Here is a 25654-nt window from a genome sequence, read left to right on the forward strand (position 1 = left end):
AACTCGCCCCTTATAGATAATGTCCTGTATGGGAACAGGTGTCCTCTCCAGCCGACACGTCTACATGATCCTGTCCACAGATTTTTCAATCTTGCTGAATACCACGCCCCTTGCCTCCCCCACTGACACACCTTTGCTGATTGGGTTTTTACCTATGGTTCTTTCCATATTGTATGACATGTATGACTTGAACTTGTGCAACTCTTAATGCTAAACAGTAATGTAATAAATTGAGTAAGTACATAAGCAGGCCTGCGTGCCTCTATCCTGGTACCTTGTTACCCCCTGTTTTTTGTTGAAAAACCAATAAAAATATAATTAAAAAAAAAATAAAAAAAAATAAAGTAAAATGAAACATGCTGAAGTTTCTTGAATCTGCACTTATTGGAGAAAGCAAAGTCAAGTTACTAGAACTTTTTTTTTTTTTCATAAAGTGCTTATCTTCCAAGCCACAAAGTCACTTCATAGTATTTTCTTCTAGCTTTTCATGTGAATCTGCAGATTAAAGTCGTGGCTTCACAGCATGTGAGCAATGGACCTGAGTTCTACGGAGAGGCAGGTATGCATCTTAGAGTTTGGAAGACTGATTTATTGGGAGCTTGTGACAGAGCAGTCTTTTCATATTGAAGAGTCTGATCTCCCAAGATGCTTCATGTCTACAGACTTCTGTGCTCTCATCGGGCCAGAAAGCAAGAAGTCATTTGCAATTGATTTTTCTTGATGCTGCCAGCTTTTAATGAAATGTGCAGTATCTGTAGGGACAAAAAGCAAGAGAATAGTCTTTCTCCAGGTTTTGCATGCATGGCTAACCTTTCTGCAGATGACATCCCCAAGGTCTCCATCGTATTATGGTTGCTGTCACTGATTCTTTTCTTGAATATAGCATCATAAATCATGGTTTGTGTCTCAACCAATCTAACTTTCCCATTCTTAAGTACTAAGGCACCCTCCTCTGTGCCTAAAATAGACAGACTGTTAAGAGCTATTTTACCTTGACTCAACTAATTTTAAAGCAGCACATTTACTTAAGATATTATAATTTTTTGACATTTGACAAAGATATTCAGAGAATTTTATATTCCCACCCTCTGTCTGTTCTTTATTAATAAATTTACATTAATATTGTTTATCACCGACTCCACATTTCTAGAGGGATGATCAAACGCATGCAAATTTAGTATTTAGTATTGAATAGAACTTTTTCACTATCACTAGAGATAAGCAATGTTTTCAAAACTTAGTTTTGGCTCCTTTGTCAAATTTCACAAAGAAATTTACTTTGTGAGTAGTGGGAGCAATGACGGGGAACGGCAATCACTAAACCCCTCAGATCCCATGTTCATCACTGATCACGGCATCTGAGATGACCATTGATGGCTGTCAGTGGTTAATCTGTTAATAAAATAAATAAATAATACTTGCCTTATCCATTTAATTTCAAAGATTATCAGATCCTTCATGACAACCACTTGGTACTTAGAGATTGTCTCACGAGAAGGGTTCAGCTGGGAGACAGAAGGAGCTCCTTCCCTCTGTCTAGCTGCTCATATGAGTTAAATGGGGTTAAATGGACAGAATCGTAATTATCTCTGATCCTGTCCACTGCAGGTGGGTGTCAGATACTGTACAACACAGGCAGATCTCACAGTGTCTGGGAGAGCTCAGCCTGCTCCATAAAAATTTTTCTGACTTCTGCCATACCAGTTATATTGCAACATCCACATTTATTTTTTTTGAAATTTATTTATTTTTTTGCTGTTTTTGTAATAGTTTTGTTGTAAGTGTTTTTTTTTGTTTGTTTGTTTTTTTAACTTCAGAAGGGTAATAGTTAATAAATGCCTCTCTTCTACACGGTGCATTTATTTCCTTATTTCGTCAGTTACCCTATATTGAATAGCCTAACACAATTTATGGTAATTGATACAGTACATTGGTTGCTGTTTTCCCAAGCCGTGCTGTTCTCATAATCTGTTTGTTGAGTCAACATGAACGTTCCCTGTATCATAACAGGGATGTGCAGCTGCATCCTTCAGTCAATAGGTAATCCTATAATAAACTGGATCTGCTTCCATGGAGACCCTGCTATAACCCATGCAACACTTGAACATGCTGCAAAGCTCGGACGCAACCACCAATAAATGTCAAATATGGTAAACAAAACAGCAGTATAAACCCTTCAGATGACACGTACACAGATCTACAAGACTGATTTCATGTGCATACTCACCCGGAGCATTGCTTGTTCAAATGGTAGGGATTTCTCTACATTTTACTTTATTTGAGGTGATGTGTCTTACATTTAGTTTTTTACACGCATTATCAGTGTCTGTTGAATGCTTTCCAAACATACAATGTGAGAAATTGTCATAAATGTTCCTTCATAGGATCCCATTGCTTAGCTTTTTGATGCTGTAAGGAAAATATGTTATCTGTTATTATAATAGTAAATTAGTAGAATTATTGCTCATTCCGCATATATCTGTACTTCTAATAACTCGCCTGGCGGTCATTAACGATTGCACGGCAGGTGTGGTTTGAATTTTCGGTCATTGCATAAGTATGTACATAGGTGTTATTTACAGTCATTATCATTCCTTCAACCATTGGGTACAGTTCATCTGAAGTGGATGGGTCGATATTGAAGAAGTTACGTTTGGACATTCGCTAGAAGATTCGTTAGGGAGATTCCCTTGGAGAGTAACAAAATCATGTAGTACATGTACAACTACATGTAGTGGTGGCTGCAATACTAATCGTCGACGTTCCTTTATAGACATCTTGAAGCAGCCAAAAGCATACCAACAACAATGTCTTCAGTTTGCAGTGTACTAATCGAAAATGGTTGCCTTTTATTTGTTGCATATGGAGGCGGTAACAACTCACTAACAATTTGATCGTCTATCGGCATCTCTATGAAATCTTCTGGTGTAATACAGCCATTACTGAACACAATGAATGGCCTAAGAAAGTGTAGTGAGGCTGTTTGCTGTAATAAAAATCCAAATAAAGAGTCACGGGAGGAAGTGCAAACATAGGGTGACTTCAAAAAATCATATCCAGAAAACCATCCACCCATTTAAAAAAATACATTGAATATTCATAAAAACAATGATGGCAATGTCCCTTAAAAGATATTAGCTTCAGGTGAAGCTTTGAATAACAGGCTATGTTTGGGATTGGGAGTCAGGGAAGTGCTATTATTGAAATACATTCAGGTCCAAAAGGTGTGATCCACATTTATTAGATATTTATGCCATATGTTGTAATATCTAAGATGACAATACAGCTTCTACTGGTTTTCTTGGTCATAACTAGAGATGAACGAATCGAATCCCATGAAGTGGAATTCAATCCAAATTTCAGGATAAATTCGATTTGCCTTGAAGCTAAATTTCCTTGTGCTTCGTGTTAGCGAATCGATTTAATCTGAAATAGTGTAAAAATCTAAAAAAATCATATTTACCTCCTCTGCTTGCTTGCATTGGGCTGCCAGCCGCCATCTTGATGAAAGATCTCGGCCGTTGCAGGAGATTTAGCTACAGATCTTCAAGCAAGATGACAGCAACCTGCCCGTCACAAGCAAATGAAGGTGGAAAATTTGATTAAAAAATGTTTTTATATTAATTTCACTCATGGAGCTAATATTTTTTTTAAATTTGGCGAATCAGCCGAATCGAACGTTTCATAAATTTGCTCATCTCTAGTCATAACACTTGTTTTATTGCATACATTATTATAATCACTGTTATTAAAATGCATAACCTTTATTTAACATCCACTATAGTGCATCCGTCTGATGTCCATAATAAAGGGAGTCTTTCACCTAAACTGATCATTATAGAACACTAACACCATAATCTGCATTATAGTCCCCATTTTGGAATGCTATATACCGTATAGCTGTCCGTCGCTTATTTTCGCTAAAAACCACACTTTTATTTCATATGTTAATTAGGTTCTGAAGGTGCCCAGGGGCGGAGTTCAAGTGGCCGGTGCCCAGGCCCTCGTCTCTTTTCATATGAAACCCCCTCCCCCCTTTCACCGCACTGGCTCGCCCTAGGTTCTTCAGAAATCCAGCTCCAGAGCCGTTCACAAGATTTGCCGGGCCTGCGCACTTCATTCCCCATTATGGGCAGAGGCACAAGGCCGGATAGATGTACAGGCCGGCACTTGCGCATTAAACGCTCTTGTGCCTCTGCCCATAATGGGGAATGAAGTGCGCAGGCGCGGCAAATCTCGTGAACGGCGCTTGCACAGGATTTCTGAAGAACCTAGGGCGGGCCAGAGGGGTAAGGGGGGAGAAGTTTCAAAAGCGACGAGGGGTCTGGGTACCGGCCGCATGAACGCCCCTGGGCACCTCCAGAACCTGATTAAATTATTGAATAAAAGTGTTTTTTAGCAAAATTAAGCAATGGACAGCTATACGGTAAGTAGCATTCCAATATGGGGACTGTAATGAAGATCATGTTGTTAGTGTTCTATAATGGTCAGTTTAGGTGAAAGACTCCCTTTAACTTTCCATTACTACAGTCCCTTACTACACTTATGACATATTGTAATTAGCCCTTTTTTCCAGTTGGTGCTAGTGCACATAAACACTCTGGTATAATATGCCTATTTGTGCTACCATGTTAAATCCTCTACAATTTTCTTTTCTTTTATACAGTATGTGCCTTACATAATATTACTAGATAGCGCACCTTCTATGGAAGATGTTCTTAGTAATATATATGTTTAGATATCCACTAGTGATGAGTGAATCGAAGTCCACAAAGAGGACTTTGATCTGAATTTCAGGATAAATTCAATTAGCCAAGAACATAAAAAAAACATCCTTACCTGATCCATTTGCTTGTGATGGCCCAGCCGCAGCCATCTAGCTTGAAGATCTCAGCCTAAATCCCTTGCGTGGTGACATATGACGTCTCCACGCCAAGCGGTGGCATTTCACACCAGACCATCAAGCAAGATAACAGTGGCTGGCCCATCACAAGCAAATGGATCAGGTAAGTATTTTTATTTTTGCTATTAATATGTATGAACAAGGCATCTAAGGGGTACAAAGATGGGGGAGCTGCGCAGTCGCAGTTCCCTGTCATTGCACCCACTACTTACAAAGAAATGCGCTTCATGGCGAAGCAATTCATCACAAAGCGGATTTCTTTGTAAAATTCAGTGAAGCAGCTGAATCAAATTTTTTAATACTTCGTTCATGATTAATCCCCACCCTTCACTGTTATGATCTTTATTTCCTCCTCATCTGTATATTTTCTTTGAAGAGGAATTTGAGTGGCAGTGATTGGTGGGGGCTTCGAATGATCAAGCGTTTATTGCCTATTTATTGCCTATTTTTGACATTCCTTTACTGCCAAACTATGCCACAAGTCATTTAACACCAGAACATTTATAATATGGATGATTGTTTTTCATTCCTAGGTGGGAACATGGAATCCCACTGATGGGTTAAACATTACTGAAACCGCTAAAGGACGAGGACCAAATATTAGCGAGTCACTGACTAACCGCACGCTTGTTGTCACCACAGTGCTGGTAAGATTTTTATTTCTAACTCTATTCTAGAGATGGTAGAATTGGTTTGACTGGTTTCAGATCTTAAGCAAACTGGAGTGAATCACATTTTGGGAAGTCAATAGACAATGGAATGAATTCTCCTCTAAAGACAAGACATACAGAGTTGTATATATTTAGACCAACATTTGCATGTGTCTACTCCTCAGATCATCTCTTGCTGTACATTCATCTGTATCTTTTAAATATTTTTGTCAAATTAGGTTGTTATTCTGACTATTCATTGTAATGTTATTTATATATCAAGTAAGGGATGCCTCCTTCCGTTATGTTGAAAATTCCCAATGCTCTGCAAAAAGGATGCCCTGATTGTGATTTAATCATATGCAAAAGCTACTGAATGAATGAATTTCTAGATGAGCGACTTCCTATTTTATTTTGCCTTTTCTCATTGCTAATATTAATATGACTTATTCAAGGAGAGATATATGAACCTAGCAGCAATAGCCCTTCTCCCACAGCAATTTCACAGCTTACAATATTCAATATCGAGGGCACCTCTAGCCACAGAATCGATTTAGAAAAGAAGTTGATGCCTTCAAATACAATACCTGTCCGTTTTGAGCAATAAATAGGGAAAGAGGCTACAAGAACGAGTTTCATGCACTTAAGAATTATTCTGACACGAAGATGTAAAATGAAATGCACATTACACGATTTTAGCAGCTACAGCTATTAAAATATGCATATTGCTATTTCATGACAACAGAAAATTAATAGCAGCTTATGATTTATAAAAGCTGTTGGCTCTCTAATAATTGCAGATTTGCATTTTATAAATTCATTACTATAAATACATTTTTATTTCTTCTGCAAGAAAGCAGGGCACACACAGATGTATACAACACATTTTATGCACACACAGTGTGTCTCTGTTCTATGCAGCTCACCATGTAATTCTGCTGTCTGAGAACCAATGACCTTCACAGTGTCACTGTAGGTGAGAAGAATGACACAAGTGAAAGTGAACCAAGTAGGAAAAACACATTTTTTTTTGTATATTTCACAGTTTGGAATGTTACCCCCATTAAAGAAGGAGGTTTATGAAGATGTTGAAAGATAATGTGCTAGAATCAATAAATGAAGAAACTTCTATGAACAGGCATCAGTTCATCCATATTTCCTTTCTGCGTATGAATAAAAGAGATTATGGAGAGCATTCCATTCATTGGGCTAGAAAGTTGGACAACAAATCTGATGAAGTCATGCTGTTCGCAACATCATTGTATTTATTAGACTGCTAGCAAATGATGAAACCATGTAAGCCTATGGCTTTGGTGTGGGAAGACCTACTCTCAAAAATTGTTAGGAATTTGGTCCTGTTTTTCCCATCTATCCACAATGGCATGTCCAATGCCATTCTCATTTTATAGAAATGGGATACAACTGTTTTGACAACACCAAACCAACTTCTCCCTGTCAAGTCCACTGGGTTATAAAGTATTAAGAATTTTGCCAAGAAAAATGGCTTACCAATATTTTTATCCTACCACAATTGAAGCAAAAAGAGAATGTTCTTGTTCCACCCATGTGTTTGACAGTCAGATACAAGTCACTGAGAAGGGGGAGGAAGACATTGCTAATCTCCTGGAACACAGACTAGATTACTTTATATACTGTATTTCTCAGTTTTAATTGTAATATTACACAAAATAGGTTTAAAGGAAAAGATTACGAGAGGAAGAGTTTATATATTTAGATTTTTTAAAGAGGACCTTTCACCGATCCTGACATAGTGAACTAAGTATGCAGACATGGAGAGCGGCGCCCGGGATTTCACTGCACTTACTATTATCGCTGGGCGCCGCTCCGTTCTCCAGCTATGCCCTTCGGTATCTTCGGTCACTAAGTTATGGTAGGCAGAGATTTCGATCACTAAGTTATAGTAGGCGGAGACTGCCCTTGCTCTGCTGTAGTGCTGGCCAATTGCAGCGCAGAGCTCACAGCCTGGGAGGTTATTTTCTCCCAGGCTGTGAGCTCTGCGATGCGATTGGCCAGCGCTACATTAGAACAAGGGCAGACTCCGCCTACTATAACTTAGTGACTGAAATCTCCGCCTACCATAACTTAGTGACCGAAGATACCGAAGGGCATAGCAGGAGAACAGAGCGGCACCCAGGGATAATAGTAAGTGCAGTCCTTTCACAATGTCAGGATCGGTGAAAGGTCCTCTTTAAGCTTTTCTTTATCTGCTCATTCCTTGACTTGTAGGATATTAAGGCTTCATGTCTTCTCAAAGATATAAGGCAAATGAACAACAATAAATCACAAATTAATCAATAGACACATAAAATTTAGTTTAATATATAATGTAATTGTATATAACTATAGGGGGCGTAGCTGCACCAGAACCCTGGTGGTGGGAATAGATCCTTCCACACAAGGGTTTACCAGTACTCATGTAAAGTACATGATTGTTGAAGTAACAGATATCAAATTGGGTCCCAAGAGTTTCAAATTATGACTGTGATCATTTCCTCATGATGTTATATGGATACTGTAGATTGTCTGAAAATTGAAATCTACCAAGAATTAATGGCACGGCTAGTACTTTTTCTCCTTGTTTCAGCAAATAGACATCTTGTGAAGAAGAATCTCTTCCTATTATACTACACCATTCAATTCTTCCTTCCCTCCCTCCTTCCCTTGTCCATCCTGCTTTCCTCTTTCCTTGCCCTCTTTCCCTTCTTCCTTTGTTCCTTCCTTCCCTTTTTTTATCTTTCATTTTTCAGAGCTTCTTTGGAAAACATAAGCGGCAATCTGATTGGTTGCTATGGGCAACTAAGCTAGTTTTCCTTTATGCCAGTTTTGATGAATCTCACAGATAGTATTCAAGCACCACATTCATGGACACCATTTTTATTTTATTTTTTTAAACAGGAAGAGCCTTACGTTATGTTTAAAAAGTCAGATACACCTCTTTTTGGCAAAGACCGGTTTGAAGGCTTTTGCATCGATCTTTTAAAGAAGATTTCCGAAATTCTTGGATTTGAATATGATATACGTTTAGTTGAAGATGGCAGATATGGATCTCAAGATGAAAAAGGACAATGGAATGGCCTAGTCAAGGAGCTAATTGACCATGTATGTAATTTTTGTTACGTTATAATACACTGTGTTCAGTAATCTTTTTCTTTAACGAGGTTGTCCACTTCAGAAAACCTCGTTTGACATGCCATGTAAGAGCATATAGATGTACCTGATGTAGATCCCTCTTCTCATTAAACTAGACTAGAGAGCTACTCCAAAATGTCATTTTCTGGCAAACTAGACATAACCACACAGGGCTCATTGACTTCAAACTGAAGCAGTAGACAGAATTGATTATTTTATTGTCAAGAATGCCTGCAATGATAAAGGTTTATCTAAACTGATTTTAGCTGCAATCAATTTGAATTTTACACTAATAGGTATGTCCGCAATATGGACACATGTGAATCCAGCCTTATAGGGGAAATCTCAAAAACCAAAAACATCAAAATGGGCTATTGTCACAAGTATTATCACTCACAGTTCACATAGATATATTTTCCACTTTTTCTAGAATCTTGTTTACCCCTTTTAGACCCCTTTCTACTAGGCTTTCTCTGATGAGCTACACAGTCCCCACTTTGTGCTCCCACTCTTCCATCATGCACTAGTGCTATCTGTCATGCATTAAGGTCAGAAAATCATCTATTTGCTCCATAGCTCTTTTTCTCCTCACCGCCTACCACTTGATACAATAAAGAATTCCCTAGACCAGAATGCGGAAGTAAACAGGTCTGAGCATGTGCAGAAATAACACTCCACCTAGTTTAATTGTTTGGAACAGCCAGAAATAAGGGTGTAGATATGCACATGCTGGACAACCTAATTTGTTTCCGAACATCAATGTTCACAGCCTGTTTCCTTGTTGATATATGTATATACAGGTCCTTCTCCAAAAATGTGCATTCTGTGATAAAGTTCATTATTTTCTGTAATGTACTGATAAACATTAGACTTTCATATATTTTAGATTCATTACACACCAACTGAAGTAGTTCAAACCTTTTATTGTTTTAATATTGATGATTTTGGCATACAGCTCATGAAAACCCAAATTCCCTATCTCAAAAAATTAGCATATTTCATCCGACCAATAAAAGAAAAGTGTTTTTAATACAAAAAAAAATCAACCTTCAAATAATTATGTTCAGTTATGCACTCAATACTTGGTCGGGAATCCTTTTGCAGAAATGACTGCTTCAATGCGGCGTGGCATGGAGGCAATAAGCCTGTGGCACTGCTGAGGTGTTATGGAGGCCTAGGATGCTTCGATAGCGGCCTTAAGCTCATCCAGAGTGTTGGGTCTTGCGTCTCTCAACTTTCTCTTCCCAATATCCCACAGATTTTCTATGGGGTTCAGGTCAGGAGAGTTGGCAGGCCAATTGAGCACAGTAATACCATGGTCAGTAAACCATTTACCAGTGGTTTTGGCACTGTGAGCAGGTGCCAGGTCGTGCTGAAAAATGAAATCTTCATCTCCATAAAGCTTTTCAGCAGATGGAAGCATGAAGTGCTCCAAAATCTCCTGATAGCTAGCTGCATTGACCCTGCCCTTGATAAAACACAGTGGACCAACACCAGCAGCTGGCATAGCACCCCAGACCATCACTGACTGTGGGTACTTGACACTGGACTTCAGGCATTTTGGCATTTCCCTCTCCCCAGTCTTCCTCCAGACTCTGGCACCTTGATTTCCGAATGACATGCAACAGTCCAGTGCTGCTTCTCTGTAGCCCAGGTCAGGCGCTTCTGCCGCTGTTTCTGGTTCAAAAGTGGCTTGACCTGGGGAATGCGGCACCTGTAGCCAATTTCCTGCACACGCCTGTACACGGTGGCTCTGGATGTTTCTACTCCAGACTCAGTCCACTGCTTCCGCAGGTCCCCCAAGGTCTGGAATCGGTCCTTCTCCACAATCTTCCTCAGGGTCCAGTCACCTCTTCTCGTTGTGCAGCGTTTTCTGCCACACTTTTTCCTTCCCACAGACTTCCCACTGAGGTGCCTTGATACAGCACTCTGGGAACAGCCTATTCGTTCAGAAATTTCTTTCTGTGTCTTACCCTCTTGCTTGAGGGTGTCAATGATGGCCTTCTGGACAGCAGTCAGGTCGGCAGTCTTACCCATGATTGCGGTTTTGAGTAATGAACCAGGCTGGGAGTTTTTAAAAGCCTCAGGAATCTTTTGCAGGTGTTTAGAGTTAATTAGTTGATTCAGATGATTAGGTTAATAGCTCGTTTAGAGAACCTTTTCATGATATGCTAATTTTTTTAGATAGGAATTTTGGGTTTTCATGAGCTGTATGCCAAAATCATCAATATTAAAACAATAAAAGGCTTGAACTACTTCAGTTGGTGTGCAATGAATCTAAAATATATGAAAGTCTAATGTTTATCAGTACATTACAGAAAATAATGAACTTTATCACAATATGCTAATTTTTTTAGAAGGACCTGTATACTGTATCACTCAATGGCAGGTGCCATTGTACGGAGATAATCAGTGTTATTCACCTTTAATGTTATGGCTGATTCACATTAGAGATGAATAAATCGATTGTATAGAATCACAATTCATCCTGCATTTTTGGAAAATTTGGGATCCTAGAGAATTCTAGAGGCGATTCAATTCCCAAATTTTTTTGATGAGAGAGAGAAGAGAAAGAGAGAGAGGAGTGATTAAGCAGAGTGTTATTGACAGCTTTTCAAGGCAATTGATGCATTTTTAATTCAGGTACAAACTGAATCTGACAGTTGATTCGGTCAAATTCGACCTGTATCAAATTCACAGACCTTTAATTTACAGATTTCTGTACAAGGAGGATTCTATGGAGTAAAAAAATTAAAATTAAAAATTAAACTTTTTCTATAAGCACCTTTGCTATTTGTAACACAATACAAACTAGAAAGGGCTGTGTGACAATAATACATATAATCAATTCTAGAAAACGCCTGCATTCTCTATGAAATAACTATACTGGATTGCATTGTACCAACCCTCTGTTATTCTTCCTGAATAATTATGAATAACAACTGGGCATGTTCATTCCCTTTACAGTGATGGACAGTGTCAGAGTATGTAGGGTCATGTCTCCACCAGGTAACACCTAGCTGCCAATGTATTCATAAATTTCTGAGAAGAATAACAAAGGGGCATCACAAGAAAAGATGCTCTAGACTGAGGAAGTATTTACTCAAACAGACATTTCAAGGTCGGCAACAGGTCTTCTTCGAATATAAAAAAAAAATAACCTATTATAAATGAAGGAGTGTTGTTTTTTTCATGTTTGTTTCATTTTTCTTTTCTTTCTTTTTTTTTTCTTTTCATGTTCATTTATGACATATTATAACATTTTTACCATGTAAATGGTATAATTACTATTTAACCATTATGTAACTCAAAGCACAGAGCTCGCTAGGGGTTAAATACTTTATTTTTAGCTGCTCTTGGAATGTCTCCTCAGTCTGACATGAAATAACCCTTCTGAAATTACCTCTACTGTTTCACATGCAATCATTGATTTGGTTTTCAAGGGAGAAAAGGTTACTGAGATATTTCAGATAATTTCATTGGTTAAACTAGTGAGAGTCATTTAATGGATGCAGTGTCCTCTGCTTCACCAAGAGCCATCATTATTAGCATTATGAAAACAGGTCTCCATGGCAACAAGCTCTCCCGCTAATCAAGCTTTGATTGGTCAGCTTAGATGCCCCGATTTTCTGAGTTATTTAATGTCTATCTAATTGCATAGAATGCGATAACATTAGAGTTTGGGCGACTTTAAGGCACTCACCTCAGTCATGCTATAGCACATTCAGGGACGATGTTCAGAGCGATTCCTAAATTTATATTGTTTTACAGCTAAAGAGTGTTGTGTGTTGATTTTCAAAAGCAGAAAGAGTCAGGAGATTGGGAGTAATTATTCTATTGTGGACATCTTTTTTAATGGTATATATATATATATATATATATATATATATATATAAACTTGATAGAGAGCACAAAAGAACCATAATTATGGAAAAGTACAAGTAGACGTTTCTTCATCTGTCAGTTTATTTGCTTCGCTCTCACATTTTTCCGTGTGTAAACTGCAGCCATTCAATGAACTCCACAGTTTCTGAGCATTACCTCACAGCATTAAGAGTCGTCAGACGCTGACCACATTGCCATTGCTCACCTCTGAATTGGAAGCAGTTGTTGACTTGCAGACATAAACAAATGATGTATGCTGCTCTGTATAAACCACAAAAATTAAGTGAACTGGCTAAATAACAGATAATATCAGCTTCCACGAGAAATGTCACACATGACTACGGCAGGCACATGAGCAGTCAAAGTGCTGTGTCACTTTTTTCAATGCATTGTGGAGGACTTCAATAAAAAAATATGCCTGTTAAATGGTAACCGGCATGTTTTCATCAAAATAATCAATTTTAGCATATGTTACTGATGCAACAGCATTATTCATAAAACAATCTTTAGTTTCTTCACTTACCACTGTTTCCCTTGAGTTTTTCCCTTAGTTATGGCTGTTTAAACATTGACAATATGAGGACATTCTCAAGATGGCTCCTCTGCCAGTTCTCTGAGGCCAAAACTGCTTTCCCATACACACTTGCTGTAGCCAGCAGCTCCCTGCCAGCCAATCAGATTTGATTACTGAGAGACACGCCTCCTCACTCTGAAGCCTAATGCAAGCATGCAGCAGTGTGGAAGACCGCCCCTCTGTCTTCTGATTATACTAAAAGGAAGACAGACAAGACCTAGCAAATGTCTTTTAAGAGAGCAGTGAAAAGGGACAGATGATATTAATGAAAGCTGTTATAAGGTAATTAAAGATTTTTTGACAGTCATTGACAGACTAACTTAGATATACATGCCTAGCTCTAATAAACTAGCAAATAAAAAACGAAATATGACAGTTACCCTTTAACCCTCAGCATTCATAGCTTGAAAAGTACAAACAGATTAGAAGCACTGTGCAAGGCCATAGAACTACATTGCTGCTTTTATTCAGCAGTTTGAAAGTAATGATCACTAGAAAAACACAAAGGCCTAGTTATGTTAACATTTAATGCTTCACAAAAAGGTCTTTACATTGATTGTACCATTAAAAACTAGTTCAGAGTAAATGTGCTACTGTGAAAGCTACTTATGCAGGCATACATTGTATACGATATGATATGTGTGTAGCAGAGATAGAGTTTATCATGGACACCCACCCTGTTGTATCTATGATTTTAAACAGGACTGGGGGTAAATCTTACATTATTTCTACTCAGGGGGTTATCATTGTACACAATCAATCGACAACTTGGGTGGAGGGGGTTTAGAAGTTACTATTAAAGATAACCTATCACCATAACAATGCAATGCAATCTGAATATTGCAGTGCAGGAGGGGCTGAGCAGATTGATATGTAGTTCTATGGGGAAAGATTCAGTAAAATGTGTAATATATACATTTAGCTATTTGCTGTTTCTGAGTTCAGCTGTACACATGGGAGGTGTTATCAGTGATTGATAGCATTCTCTGTGTAAGTGTGTATTCAGAGATAGCTGTCAGTCACTAATAGTTGAACATGGGGGAGGTGTTATCAGTAATGGTATTCTTTGTATAGCTGTGTATACATACCTAGCTGTCAGCCACTGATAGCTGTACACAGGGGAGGTGTTAAAGGTGATTGATAGCATTTCTCTGTGTGTATACATATATAGCTGTACATGGGGAGGTGTTATCACTGTTTGATAGAATTCTCTGTGTAAGTGTTTATATAGATATAGCTGTCAGTCATTGATGGTAGTGATTGATAAGTGTGTGTATACAGAGATAGCTGTCCGGTACTAATAGTTGTACATGGCGAGGTGTTATCAGTGATAGCATTTTCTGTATAAGTGTGTATACATAGCTAGCTGTCTGTCACACCTGTGACAGGTGTTAGAAGGTCTGAAAAACCGACTGCACATCAGTGATCTGACAGCCTCTTTTGGTTTCACTTTGTCTGTGTGTTGCTGGTATGTTCACACCTCCTGTTTAGGTGTGGATCATGTGACCTTTACCTATCCCTATTTAGGGATTTAGTCCTGTTCATCCATCATCCTCAGAAGTTAAGTGTTCCGCTTGTTGTGTTTTGTATTTACCCCCCCCCCGGTTGTTTACTAGGCCTCAGCGAGACTCTGGTTCCTGCACTGTCATTACCTTTAGGGCATCCGAGGGCTACCAGGGATTTCCAGGTTCCTGTGTATGGGCATCTCTACCATCGAGAGGTGCCCATACGGATAGAGATAGAGCCAGGAGCTGGATTTTATGGTGACCCTTTTCCATCCCTAGCGGTAAAGCCTAGTGTCTTTCCTCTTCTTTCTTATTGTCTTTTGGGGTTCTCTGCTACTACATCCGTGACACTGTCATCAGTTATTGATATCATTCTCTGTGTAAGTGTGTATTCAGAGAAAGCTGTCATTCACTAATAGTTGAACATGGGGGAGGTGTTATCAGTAATGGTATTCTTTGTATAGGTGTGTATACATACCTAGCTGTTAGTCACTGATAGCTGTAGACAGGGGGGTGTTAAAGGTGATTGATAGCATTTCTCTGTGTGTGTATACATATATAGCTGTACATGGGGAGGTGTTATTACTGATTGATAGCATTCTCTGTGTAAGTGTTTATATAGATATAGCTGTCAGTTATTGATGGTAGTTATTGATAAGTGTGTATGCAGTGATAGCTGTCAGGTACTAATAGTTGTACATGGGGGAGGTGTTATTGTTATCAGTGATAGCATTTTCTGTATAAGTGTGTATACATAGCTAGCTGTCTGTCACACCTGTGACAGGTGTTAGAAGGTCTGAAAGACTGACTGCACCTGAGTGATCTGACAGCCTCTTTTGGTTTCACTTTGTCTGTGTGTTGCTGGTATGTTCACACCTCCTGTTTAGGTGTGGATCATGTGACCTTTACCTATCCCTATTTAGTCTGACCTTACCCATCACTCCTTGCTCTGGATAGCTTCATTTGATTTTGGAAGAGCTGGAGTGTGTTTCTTGTTGAAGTCCTGTTCATCCATCATCCTCAGAAGTTAAGTGTTCCGCTTGTTGTGTTTTGTATTTATCCTCCCCCCCTCCCGGTTGTTTACTAGGCCTCAGCGGGACTCTGGTTCCTGCACTGTCATTACCTTTAGGGCATCCGAGGGTTACCAGATATTTCCAGGTTCCTGTGTATGGGCATCTCTACCATCGAGAGGTGCCCATACAGATAGAGTTAGAGCCAGGAGCAGGATTTTATGGTGACCCTTTTCCTTACCTAGCGGTAAAGCCTAGTGTCTTTCCTCTTCTTTCTTGTTGTCTTTGGTGTTCTCCCCTACTACATCCGTGACACTGTCATCAGTTATTAATAGCATTCTCTGTGTAAATGTGTATTAAGAGAAAGCTGTCATTCACTAATAGTTGAACATGGGGGAGGTGTTATCAGTAATGGTATTTGTTGTATAGGTGTGTATACATACCTAGCTGTCAGTCACTGATAGATGTACACAGGGGAGGTGTTAAAGGTGATTGATAGCATTTCTCTCTGTGTGTGTGTATACATCTATAGCTGTACATGGGGAGGTGTTATCACTGATTGATAGAATTCTCTGTGTGAGTATTTATATAGATATAGCTGTCAGTCATTGATGGTAGTATATGGGGAGGTGTTATTAGTGATTGGTGGCATTCTCTGTGTAGTTGTAAACGGGGGAGTTGTTATCAGTGATGGATAGCATTCTCTGTGTAAGTGTGTATACATAGATAGCTATGTTATCTGTGTTTGATAGCATTTGCTATGTAACTGTGTATACAAAGATAGCTGTCAGTCATTGATAGCTGTACATGGGACATTCTTATCAGTTATTGGTAGCATTATCTTTTTGCATATACAGAGCTAGCTGTCAGTCACTGATAAGGCAGTCTCTGTGCACAACTGAACTCAGAAAGAGCAAAGAGATAAATGTATGTTACAAGTTTTTCTATTTTTTTTTTTTATAAAAGTACATATTAATCTTCTCAGCTCTTCCTGCTCTATAACATGCATCCTACAGTTTGCACTGCATTAGATTGTGACAAGTTCTTGTTAGTTATTATGATAAACCATATAAAACACAACATACTGTATGTAATCTAAGTAGATATTTTAGGTTTGCACAATGACCTATCAAAAATCAATGTCCATATGAATCAGAATAAAGGTGTTAATGCCCTCTTCTTTAACTTAACCAGTTAGTTTGTAGCAACCTCTAGACTCATTGATGGACTCACCAAGCCAAAGGCCATGGGAATTGCAGGTAGAGGCCGCTTCTAAGCAGCTAATTTTACTTTTGGTCTAAAATCTATAAAACAGGGTAATGAAAAAAAAAATGTCAACCTAATTATCACTTGTCCTCGGATGTTCTCTACTGTTTTCTATAAGCACTAAGAAGGACCCATGTTGTTGGACAGACAGAGGCTACATTATATTATGAACAAGGCCTTAGACTGCTTGCTTCTCTGTTATACATACACATGTACAGTGCGAAACAACTAACAATAATTGATTCTGGTTTGGATGCACAAGGCACTGATTTTGTCCCATTTATCTAACTTTTTCTTTAAACTGTACAGACCTTTATTAATCAAGCTCCAGACAGGTCTTCCCTATCCCTGGCTGGGCAGCTTAGTACTTCAGCCTTTAGTCTATGAAGATGGATGACTACACAACGCAGTTGTTAACATACATTACAGATTGTTCTGCGGGAGTCGTGATCAACTGAGACTTTCGAATTACCAGCTTCGCTGTTGAGAGACAGCAGCCGCAGATTGGTGCTGACAGCAAAAATGTAGGAGGAGGAGCAGGCAGTGGGAGAGAGGCAGAGGTGAAAATTGAAAGTTTTATAGGTATAATAAGAGATCAAGGGACACTGATTGAGCTACAGAGTAGTTACCAGCTCCACTCCATTGTTAGTGCTATAAGCCTACTTTTTTTTTAATTAAGAAAATATCATTTACTTCCCTTGAGAGACCTGTAAATATTGCATGCATATATGTATATAGTTCCTGTAGGTACAACTATAAATAATATATGTTGTAGAACAAGCAAAGAGCAAAGACACCTTGTTATAATAACATGCAAACACATACACAATACATTCTGATTACACTGAAACAATGATCCGGGGAGGTCAGATCCCATGTTTATTGTGTGTAAATTATTTTTAGCTTGTTTCACATCTGCATTGTGGTTTCTGTCTATAATGGGAGCCACAAAGTTGGGCTAGATATGTCCAATGTCAAATACCAGTAGCACCCATACGACTCTTGTAACATAATGTCTTTCGAGTTTGTCCAAAGTGTTTGTTTTGAAAGAGGAATATAGCTGCATGCAGCTCTCTTTTTCCCAATCAAGATGATGGAATCTTCATAGAGTCTTCTAAGAGGTAGCTCTAGCTACTAGCTAGAAATAAAAACTTGTTTGTGCTTTTTAATACTTATCTGTGTGCTCAAAATGTATCCTCCTGCAGTTGACTTCTAGCTAGCTCATCAGCCACATTAGCTCTCATTAATCAACATCTTCTTCCACACCTCTACTGGATTTGGCTGCAGCTTTCCCTTTCTCCACAGCTAGAAGGGTTTGGTTCCCCAGGCAAAAGGACACTCCTGCCACATATTGCTTGAAGATTGTGGGTTATTCCCTTTCCTGACTCTTGCTCCTGGTACAACTGATCCTAACTGATCCTAATTGACCATGATTTTGACATCAGCCTTATTCCTGGGCATCACTTCTGCCTACATTGTTTGCCTGCTACCTATTGTTCTAATCCTGGCTCTGATTCTTGAATCTGTTTTTGGCTACCATACTGTCTCTAATTCTGGCTTGTCTCATTCTGATCACTGTTCCAATATTTTCCCGAATAAACACCTGCTACATTAGCAATACTGGTGTGACCTTGGCCTAGGAATCAGACTGGGAAAGTCTATGCCTCCGTGCAGTGGTTAAGGGTGACAAGCATGGAGATTCTTCACAATTACAGTGCTATAACAACTATGGGTACTTTTTGGGCAAGAGATATTGCAGTACAACTAGATTAATGTTTAAAGGTCAGATCTCCTCTCATACAATAATGGAACCATATTCCCACTCCGGAAATATAGGGGGAGATTTATCAAAACTGGTATAAAGGAAAACAGGCTTAGTTGCCCATAGCAACCCACCAGATTCGACATTTCATTTTTCCAAAGGAACTGTGAAAAATTAAATTTGAAATCTGATTGGTTGCTATGGGCAACTAAGACAGTTTTCCTTTACACCAGTTTTGATAATTATCTTCCATGGTCACTTCACACACTATTGCAGACTAAATTTGTTCATTAAGTTGGTCATATACCTGAGACTTGAAGTGTCCAATAAATGGACAACTAAGCTCCAGGAAACAAATGCTGTCAGCTGTTACTGCCAGGAAGATCTCTGGACGACCATACATTTCCTATATGTTCTAGCTCCTGGCTTTGGTTTTTATAATTCATTCATATAATATCCATATGCTCAAACAAAGTTTTTAATATAGCTAGTAATGTCCTACTTAACCGCATGAGAAAAAAAGCAATACATTGGGCAAGCATATCAATTTTCTTTTCTAACCTTAGATGCATGACCTAGGTAGCTTTTGTCCTGTAACTATAGAAGAAAATATTCTTACACATGAAGGTTAGAAATGTTACTAGGCACTTGTCCTATCATTGTAGGTAGAAAGAATGCTTTGGGTTATATATTATTCATTCCAATTTCAAAACTGTAATGAGAGGGCATGAAAAATGACAACTAGATCGAACAGAAATCATAAACTTCATATTTGTGCAATGACTGCTCGGTCACTTGATTTTGCAGTTTCATGAACTCAGTAGACTTTGTGATAGTCAGACAGCTGCCGATGCCATCAAAGCTATGAGCAGGTGTACCAGATTAGGTACGCTCTCACTGCCCTGCCGAGCCTTTACAAAGAAATGGGGCTTTCTCTTTCACTTTCTTCCAGCTCAGTGGTCATACGTGCCAGAAGCTGGGGTAGACTGAGGTTATCAGCAGGCAATGCCACTTAACTTTCAGTGGAAAGGAAAGAGTGAATGTAGACTGGCAGAAGGTGGGGATTTAGTTTCTGATGGTACAATATTTAACCTTATAGGAAAGTTCCAAAATACATTTTTATTGGCACATCATGTAATGTTGTTAATTAAATCCCAGTGTGCAGACATCTAACGTCTGTAAGATACATTATAAATGCTGCATGTCGTGGGGTTCTTATATACAGTAATACAAGGTCTTATTTTCAGTCATTCAGTGTAAGGAAAGCTCAACAAAGCAACATCTGATTGCCCCGTGAGTCATGATAAAATAGTAACAGTACTGCAACTCACCCTTGAAATTTCCCTTTTGTGTGGGGGCAACTTTGTGACTATTGTAAAAAGTAGTAGTAGTCCAAATATATATGTAAATTATTAATGGAATGTATATATAAATAAGCTCATATACTGGAGAATAAAAGCTGGTTCTCTAGTGCCACTTATTGGATGGGCACCCTATAATATACAACAGGTCTTCGAACAGTATAAGCCAACACCAGAACCTCTCAGATTGTAAACCTTTAGGTGCAACTTATATCAAACTGGTGTAAAGTAGAACTGGTCTAGTTGCTTATAGCAACCAATCAGATTCCACCTTTCCTTTTCTGAAGGAGCTGTGCAAAATTAAAGGTGGAATTTGATCACATCACATCAATCACCTAACCAAACCAGTATCCTGGCCTGCATTGATGAGGAGTGAAAATCCCAAAACAGCTGTCTGCAGATTGGTGTTTTTTTTGTCTTATAGAAGATGCTTTTTTTTTTTTTACTTCTATCTCTAGTTATTGTTTCAAGGCCTGTTTTAAAGGGATCTAACTGCCTTACAGGGTAGCCATCCAATAGGTGACATTAATAACAGCTTATTTATATTAACTTTTTCCTAGAGAGTACTCCTGGCCTATAAGACTCCTTATCTATCCTCAAAGAGAAACTTAATATCCCCAGACACAAATTAAAGTTTAAAGTAATTTAAAGGCGTATTCTGATCAAACATATTTATGGCATATCCATGGGACATGCTCTAAATGTGTAATAGATGCAAGTTCCACCTTTCCAAAACACGAGTCTATTTCAGGCAAAGAGGGAATAGAAAGATAGCCATTTACATTTATGGGGGTCATAGATTCATACAAAAACAGGTGACCTGTGACTGCATGGCCACCTCTTTATTCACTCTTAGTCTGGATGCAGTTGCTAGTGTTCACTTCACCAGTTGGGATATAGGTTGGTAGACAGCTGTTCTAAAGATCAGTGTGGGGCCCACATGTGACATTTATGGCATATCCTGTAGATATGCCAGTTTCTAATATGTAAATATCCCTGTAAATGAAATATTTTGTCCAGCTTTTCACATGCCTTTATTTCAATTGACCATGTCTGGAAAACAAAATTGCATCTACTGTATATACAACATTATACAAAAGTAATATTTGATAAGGAAACAGTACATAAAAAAGTAGCAAAGAGTGGGTGTACTGTAGTTTAAATACCAGAAGAAAAAAAAATTGTGGCATGGAGGAAACCTCCATGTGTTGAACTGAATCCATGCTTTATGGAAAAGAAAGAGAACAGCTATGAGCTATTATTATTTATAACTACTATTATTTTCTTCAAAGAGCATAGGAAAAGGTTATTTTCTGTGAAAGATAAAGTACAAAAACTGCATTTACAACTTAAAGTAGAGTTTGTCACTGTGCCAGATCAGTTGAGCTATGGCTCCTATTTGGCTCAAATCGTTGTATAATCACAAGGAGAGGAGGGAACGGGAGAGAGGCCATTGGGACTGCAAAATTGGAGTGGTGGAACCAGTGAGCAGAGTAGGAGCACTCATGGGCCACAGCTGTAACATCTTGTATGAAGCTATGATGGCACTTGCTCTTTAGCAGCCATGTCTAATATATTAATAGCATTTATAACAAGTATCTAACAGCTATAGCTTTATCACAAATAGTGGGCCATTTATTAAGCTGAAATACGCCTATATTAGTTGTATTTCAGACACGACTTCTCCCCGCTTACATCAGGTCTAAAAAAGTGGACATGGGGTGGAAGGGGAAGGGGACGGACCTTACCATTTTGTATGCTTGTTTTAGGTGTAGAAAATGGTCTAAATTTAAAGCAGCTACAGTAGGAAGCTGTCTTATATTTAAAACTGGCGGATCATCTGCCGAAGTTATGTGCAGTAAGCCGGATTGGGGTAATGCACACTGACACTATGACATGCAATGACTGGGTCAGGTGTAGGTAATAGTTAATAGTTTTTGTTTGTGACGCCAATTGCAGCGTGGGCAGGGTACAGTCTCAGGGCCCTTTAAGGTGTTGCAACTCACATACCAGGTTAGAATGCCAGAGTGGGGTAATGTCTCTGTGTAGTAGTCGGTATAGTGTCAACGATGTCACCTACCTTGGTACGGCTGGACTCCTGGATCCTGGCTCACTTGCAATAAATGAGTGTGTCGCTAGTAGGAGTAATTGAGGGATTTAGTAGCAATGAATGAGATCCAGACTTGGAATATAATTCAACTTGTCTTTACTGGAGGCAGCATTAATCCACACGAGATACAGCAATAGTCTTGGGTCCCAGCAGGTATTGGCAATGAATGGCAGGAATCTGTCTTCTGCTTCTATCATATGCCTGGAGAATATGGCAGGAATTACTATCTTCTGCTCCGTCTATCTTCTGCTGTATATGGAACTGACTAGCTGAGGAGGAATTTGGCTTCTCCTGGTCTCTGGACGGAGCTCACAGTTGTGCTCACAGGGTATGCTTCTTCCTGGAGTTCTGGAGGTGGCTGCTTGCTTGTCACCATCTCAGGCTGAAGGGTGATCTTTTGTCTCAGCCGAGACAAGATGCTGGCTTGGATCCCTATATCTGGGAGCTCCTACTTGCACAGCCTTCCCCTAGCCGGCGTGGCTGGCACACTAACTCTAACTTCCTTCCCCACCCATGAGGCAGGATGTGGGAACATTCCACACCTCCTCAAAGAGGGGGAGCTAAACTGGAATGTACTATTCCAGTCTAGAAATGCTAAACTGAATTAAGTCCCTTCTCAACACAATGCTTCCACCTGCTGGTGAACATAGAAATTACAGCAAATACATTTAAAAAGGGTTCCAATGCACATTTGTGAGGAATATTAAATAAATTCACATTAGATGACAATGCACATGTTACCAACAAATAGTAGCGGGGAAAAAGAGTTTAGCAACATAACTCTGGGATGTTACATATGAAGAGGCCAGCACCTCTTCACAACTTCATTGGAACCATCTCCAGCTTAGGGGTTAGGGGAAAACACTGATCTTAATAAATGTGCCCCATAGTTTCTATTCACTTTGCAAAGTCTTTATTACATGTATGTTGAGCTTTGTTGCTTACTGATAGCAAGGATAACAAACATTGGGGGAATCAATAATTAGGGTAATATTTGAAGTCAGTTTTGCTTGAGTCTACATTGGTTTTAAATGTCACACATCTTTTGTTAAATCTGGCACTTCTCTAAAGCTAGCCTTTTTGTCTTGAAACGATACTCATTTTTTTTTTTTACAGCATCCCTCAACTTCTGTGAATTTGCAAATTTTTTATGACTTTTAAAAAAAGCCCCAGTGAAAAATCTGGAGTGAAACTAATTAATATGGCTAACCACACCTACTTTTTTCCCACCTAATTTTCAAAACTGGAGTGAATGGAGCAAAAATATAAAAGGCAGTGTTTTTATTGCCATAATTCAGTTTTGAATGTGTCATCTAGACATAATAGCTTTCTGTTATCAACTTCCTTAGTCTGGTGTTTGTTGGGAGGAGCTTCTTTATGTTTCAAAAAACATTTATTGGATTTTAGAATAAAGTAAAAAAAAAGTACAATGGGTAACAACAATATAAGGTTACAAAGAAATTTGAGAAAAGCCGCATAACAAACTCCATGAGTACCACTGGTCAGACATATGTAAGAGCAATGTAAGGGCAAGAGAAGCAGACAAGCTCCACCAAGAAAATTACTATCTAAGACTGTTTTGAAACAGAGAGTAGTAGAGCTCCACTTGAAAGCTACGGTATATGAATTCTGGTGGCTAATAGTATGCATTGTGAAAGCTTAAACTTGGCAAACGTCAACCAGGGTGGCAATGATGTGGGATATGTATACTCCAATACAGTGGATAACAGGGTAAAAACTCTTATACAAAACTTCCTCACCACCAGACATGCCCACCATATATGAAGCATTGTACCCTCCTTGTCACAACCTCGGAAACACCAAGGAAAAATTGAGGGGTAAATATAATGTAGCTGGGCTGGAACCATATAGGTCCTATGAACGACCTTGATAGAGGTTTCTGCTACATTGGTTCTCCAACTGCTTTTGGTGAAAGTCTTGGACCGCTGGTGCCATCCAGAGGCAGAGAAAATAAGACCCAAGTCCTCCTCATATATAGCAGTTTAGCTCCCTCTGGATCTGCATTTAATAGAACATAAATTCTAGACAAAAGGCCCCATTTATATGAAGAACAGTGATAAGCGGCAGGGGCTATATTCGAATTCGCCATATTTCACGAATATTTAGTAGAATATTTATCATTTATTTGCAAATTTAGAGAATTTGAGATTATTTTCTGGACAAAAGGCCCCATTTAGATGAAGAATAGTGATAAGCGGCAGGGGCTATATTCAAATTTGCCATATTTCATGAATATTTTGTAGAATATTTATCATATATTCGCAAATTTGGATAATTTGAGATTATTTTTTCGAATGTGATAAACCGGCAATGTAAAAATTGCGTAATGCGAATTTATAATGCGAAATACAGGCGTGGGTGACTTTGGCTGCATTTTTCAAGCTAGTATAAGTTTCCTGAGACTAGAGAAAATGGTTGGCACGGCAGAACACTAGAATAGCTTTATATGCAGATAGAGTCAAGTGCTCCAATATATTTGCGATTGTGCTAATCGGCAGTGATTAGAATATTTTATCGCACTACGTGTAACTTCACATTTTAGCATGTCTGACTACAGATTACTGATTGGTGTACTAAGTATTGTTGTGAACTTGACATTGCTTCCTTCTCATTGGCGCACAAGCAAAAATTCTATATAGCACTATATTCTAAATATTGGTGAATTCTCAAAGTGGCGATATTCGCGATAAAAATTTGCTATTTGAATATTCGTGCTCAACACGAATAAAGAATAGGCAATAAAGAGCTCAAAGGGCTATAGGTAAAAGAGTCGTTAGGGGGATGAATGTACACAGATTGTAATGAACACTTAATTCACACTGACCACCAGAAGAGTAAAGAATAGTGGAATAACCTATTGATGGCAATGGGGATTGTTGCCATTGCAGGGTCTTCCAAGTATATGGAGCAAACAATGATTGTTCTAAAGAAATACACAGAAGATGAGCCTCCGACTCTAGATGTGTCAGAAACATCTGTGCCATATGAGCAGCCTTACAGTATTTAAGAAAATCAGAAACCAACAGGCACCCCTGGGATTTATGACGATACATTGTTTGCTTAAATACGCAAGGATGTTTTGAAGCCCATATAAATTTAAGGACATCAACTTCTAATGCTTTCAAATCTGGGCTGGGCACTGGGATGGTCAGAGTCTGGAATACATTTAGGAGTCTTGGGAGACCCACCATTCTAATGATGTGAATCCTTTCTATCCAGCATACCAGCAGGGAGTTTGACATATGGAGCTCCTCCCTAATTTTGTGAAACAGGAGGTGATATTTTACCTGGAATGGAAACTTTTGAGAAAGAATGTATCTCATTTGGAGTGAGAAGAAGTTCTGATTTGGAGTGAGAATGCAGAAAAAGAGCCAAACACCTTCAACGGATTAGGGAGTGACATGTTGGGTTTAGTGAGGGAAAGAAGTAGATCATCAGCAAAGAGACTTAAATTCTT

General features: G+C 38.8%; 1 protein-coding gene across 1 annotated transcript in view; it reads left to right on the plus strand.

Annotated features, from left to right (window-relative positions):
* GRIK3 (glutamate ionotropic receptor kainate type subunit 3) overlaps positions 1 to 25654 on the plus strand; it is a 789973-nt gene that overhangs the window by 590246 nt on the left and 174073 nt on the right. The window contains exons 9-10 of the mRNA XM_044284783.1: positions 5437 to 5550; positions 8470 to 8673. Of these exons, the coding sequence (XP_044140718.1) occupies positions 5437 to 5550; positions 8470 to 8673 (318 nt within the window). The remainder of the gene's footprint in view (positions 1 to 5436; positions 5551 to 8469; positions 8674 to 25654) is intronic.

This window comes from Bufo gargarizans, chromosome 3 (genome assembly GCF_014858855.1).
Source record: "Bufo gargarizans isolate SCDJY-AF-19 chromosome 3, ASM1485885v1, whole genome shotgun sequence".
Lineage (NCBI taxonomy): Eukaryota > Metazoa > Chordata > Amphibia > Anura > Bufonidae > Bufo > Bufo gargarizans.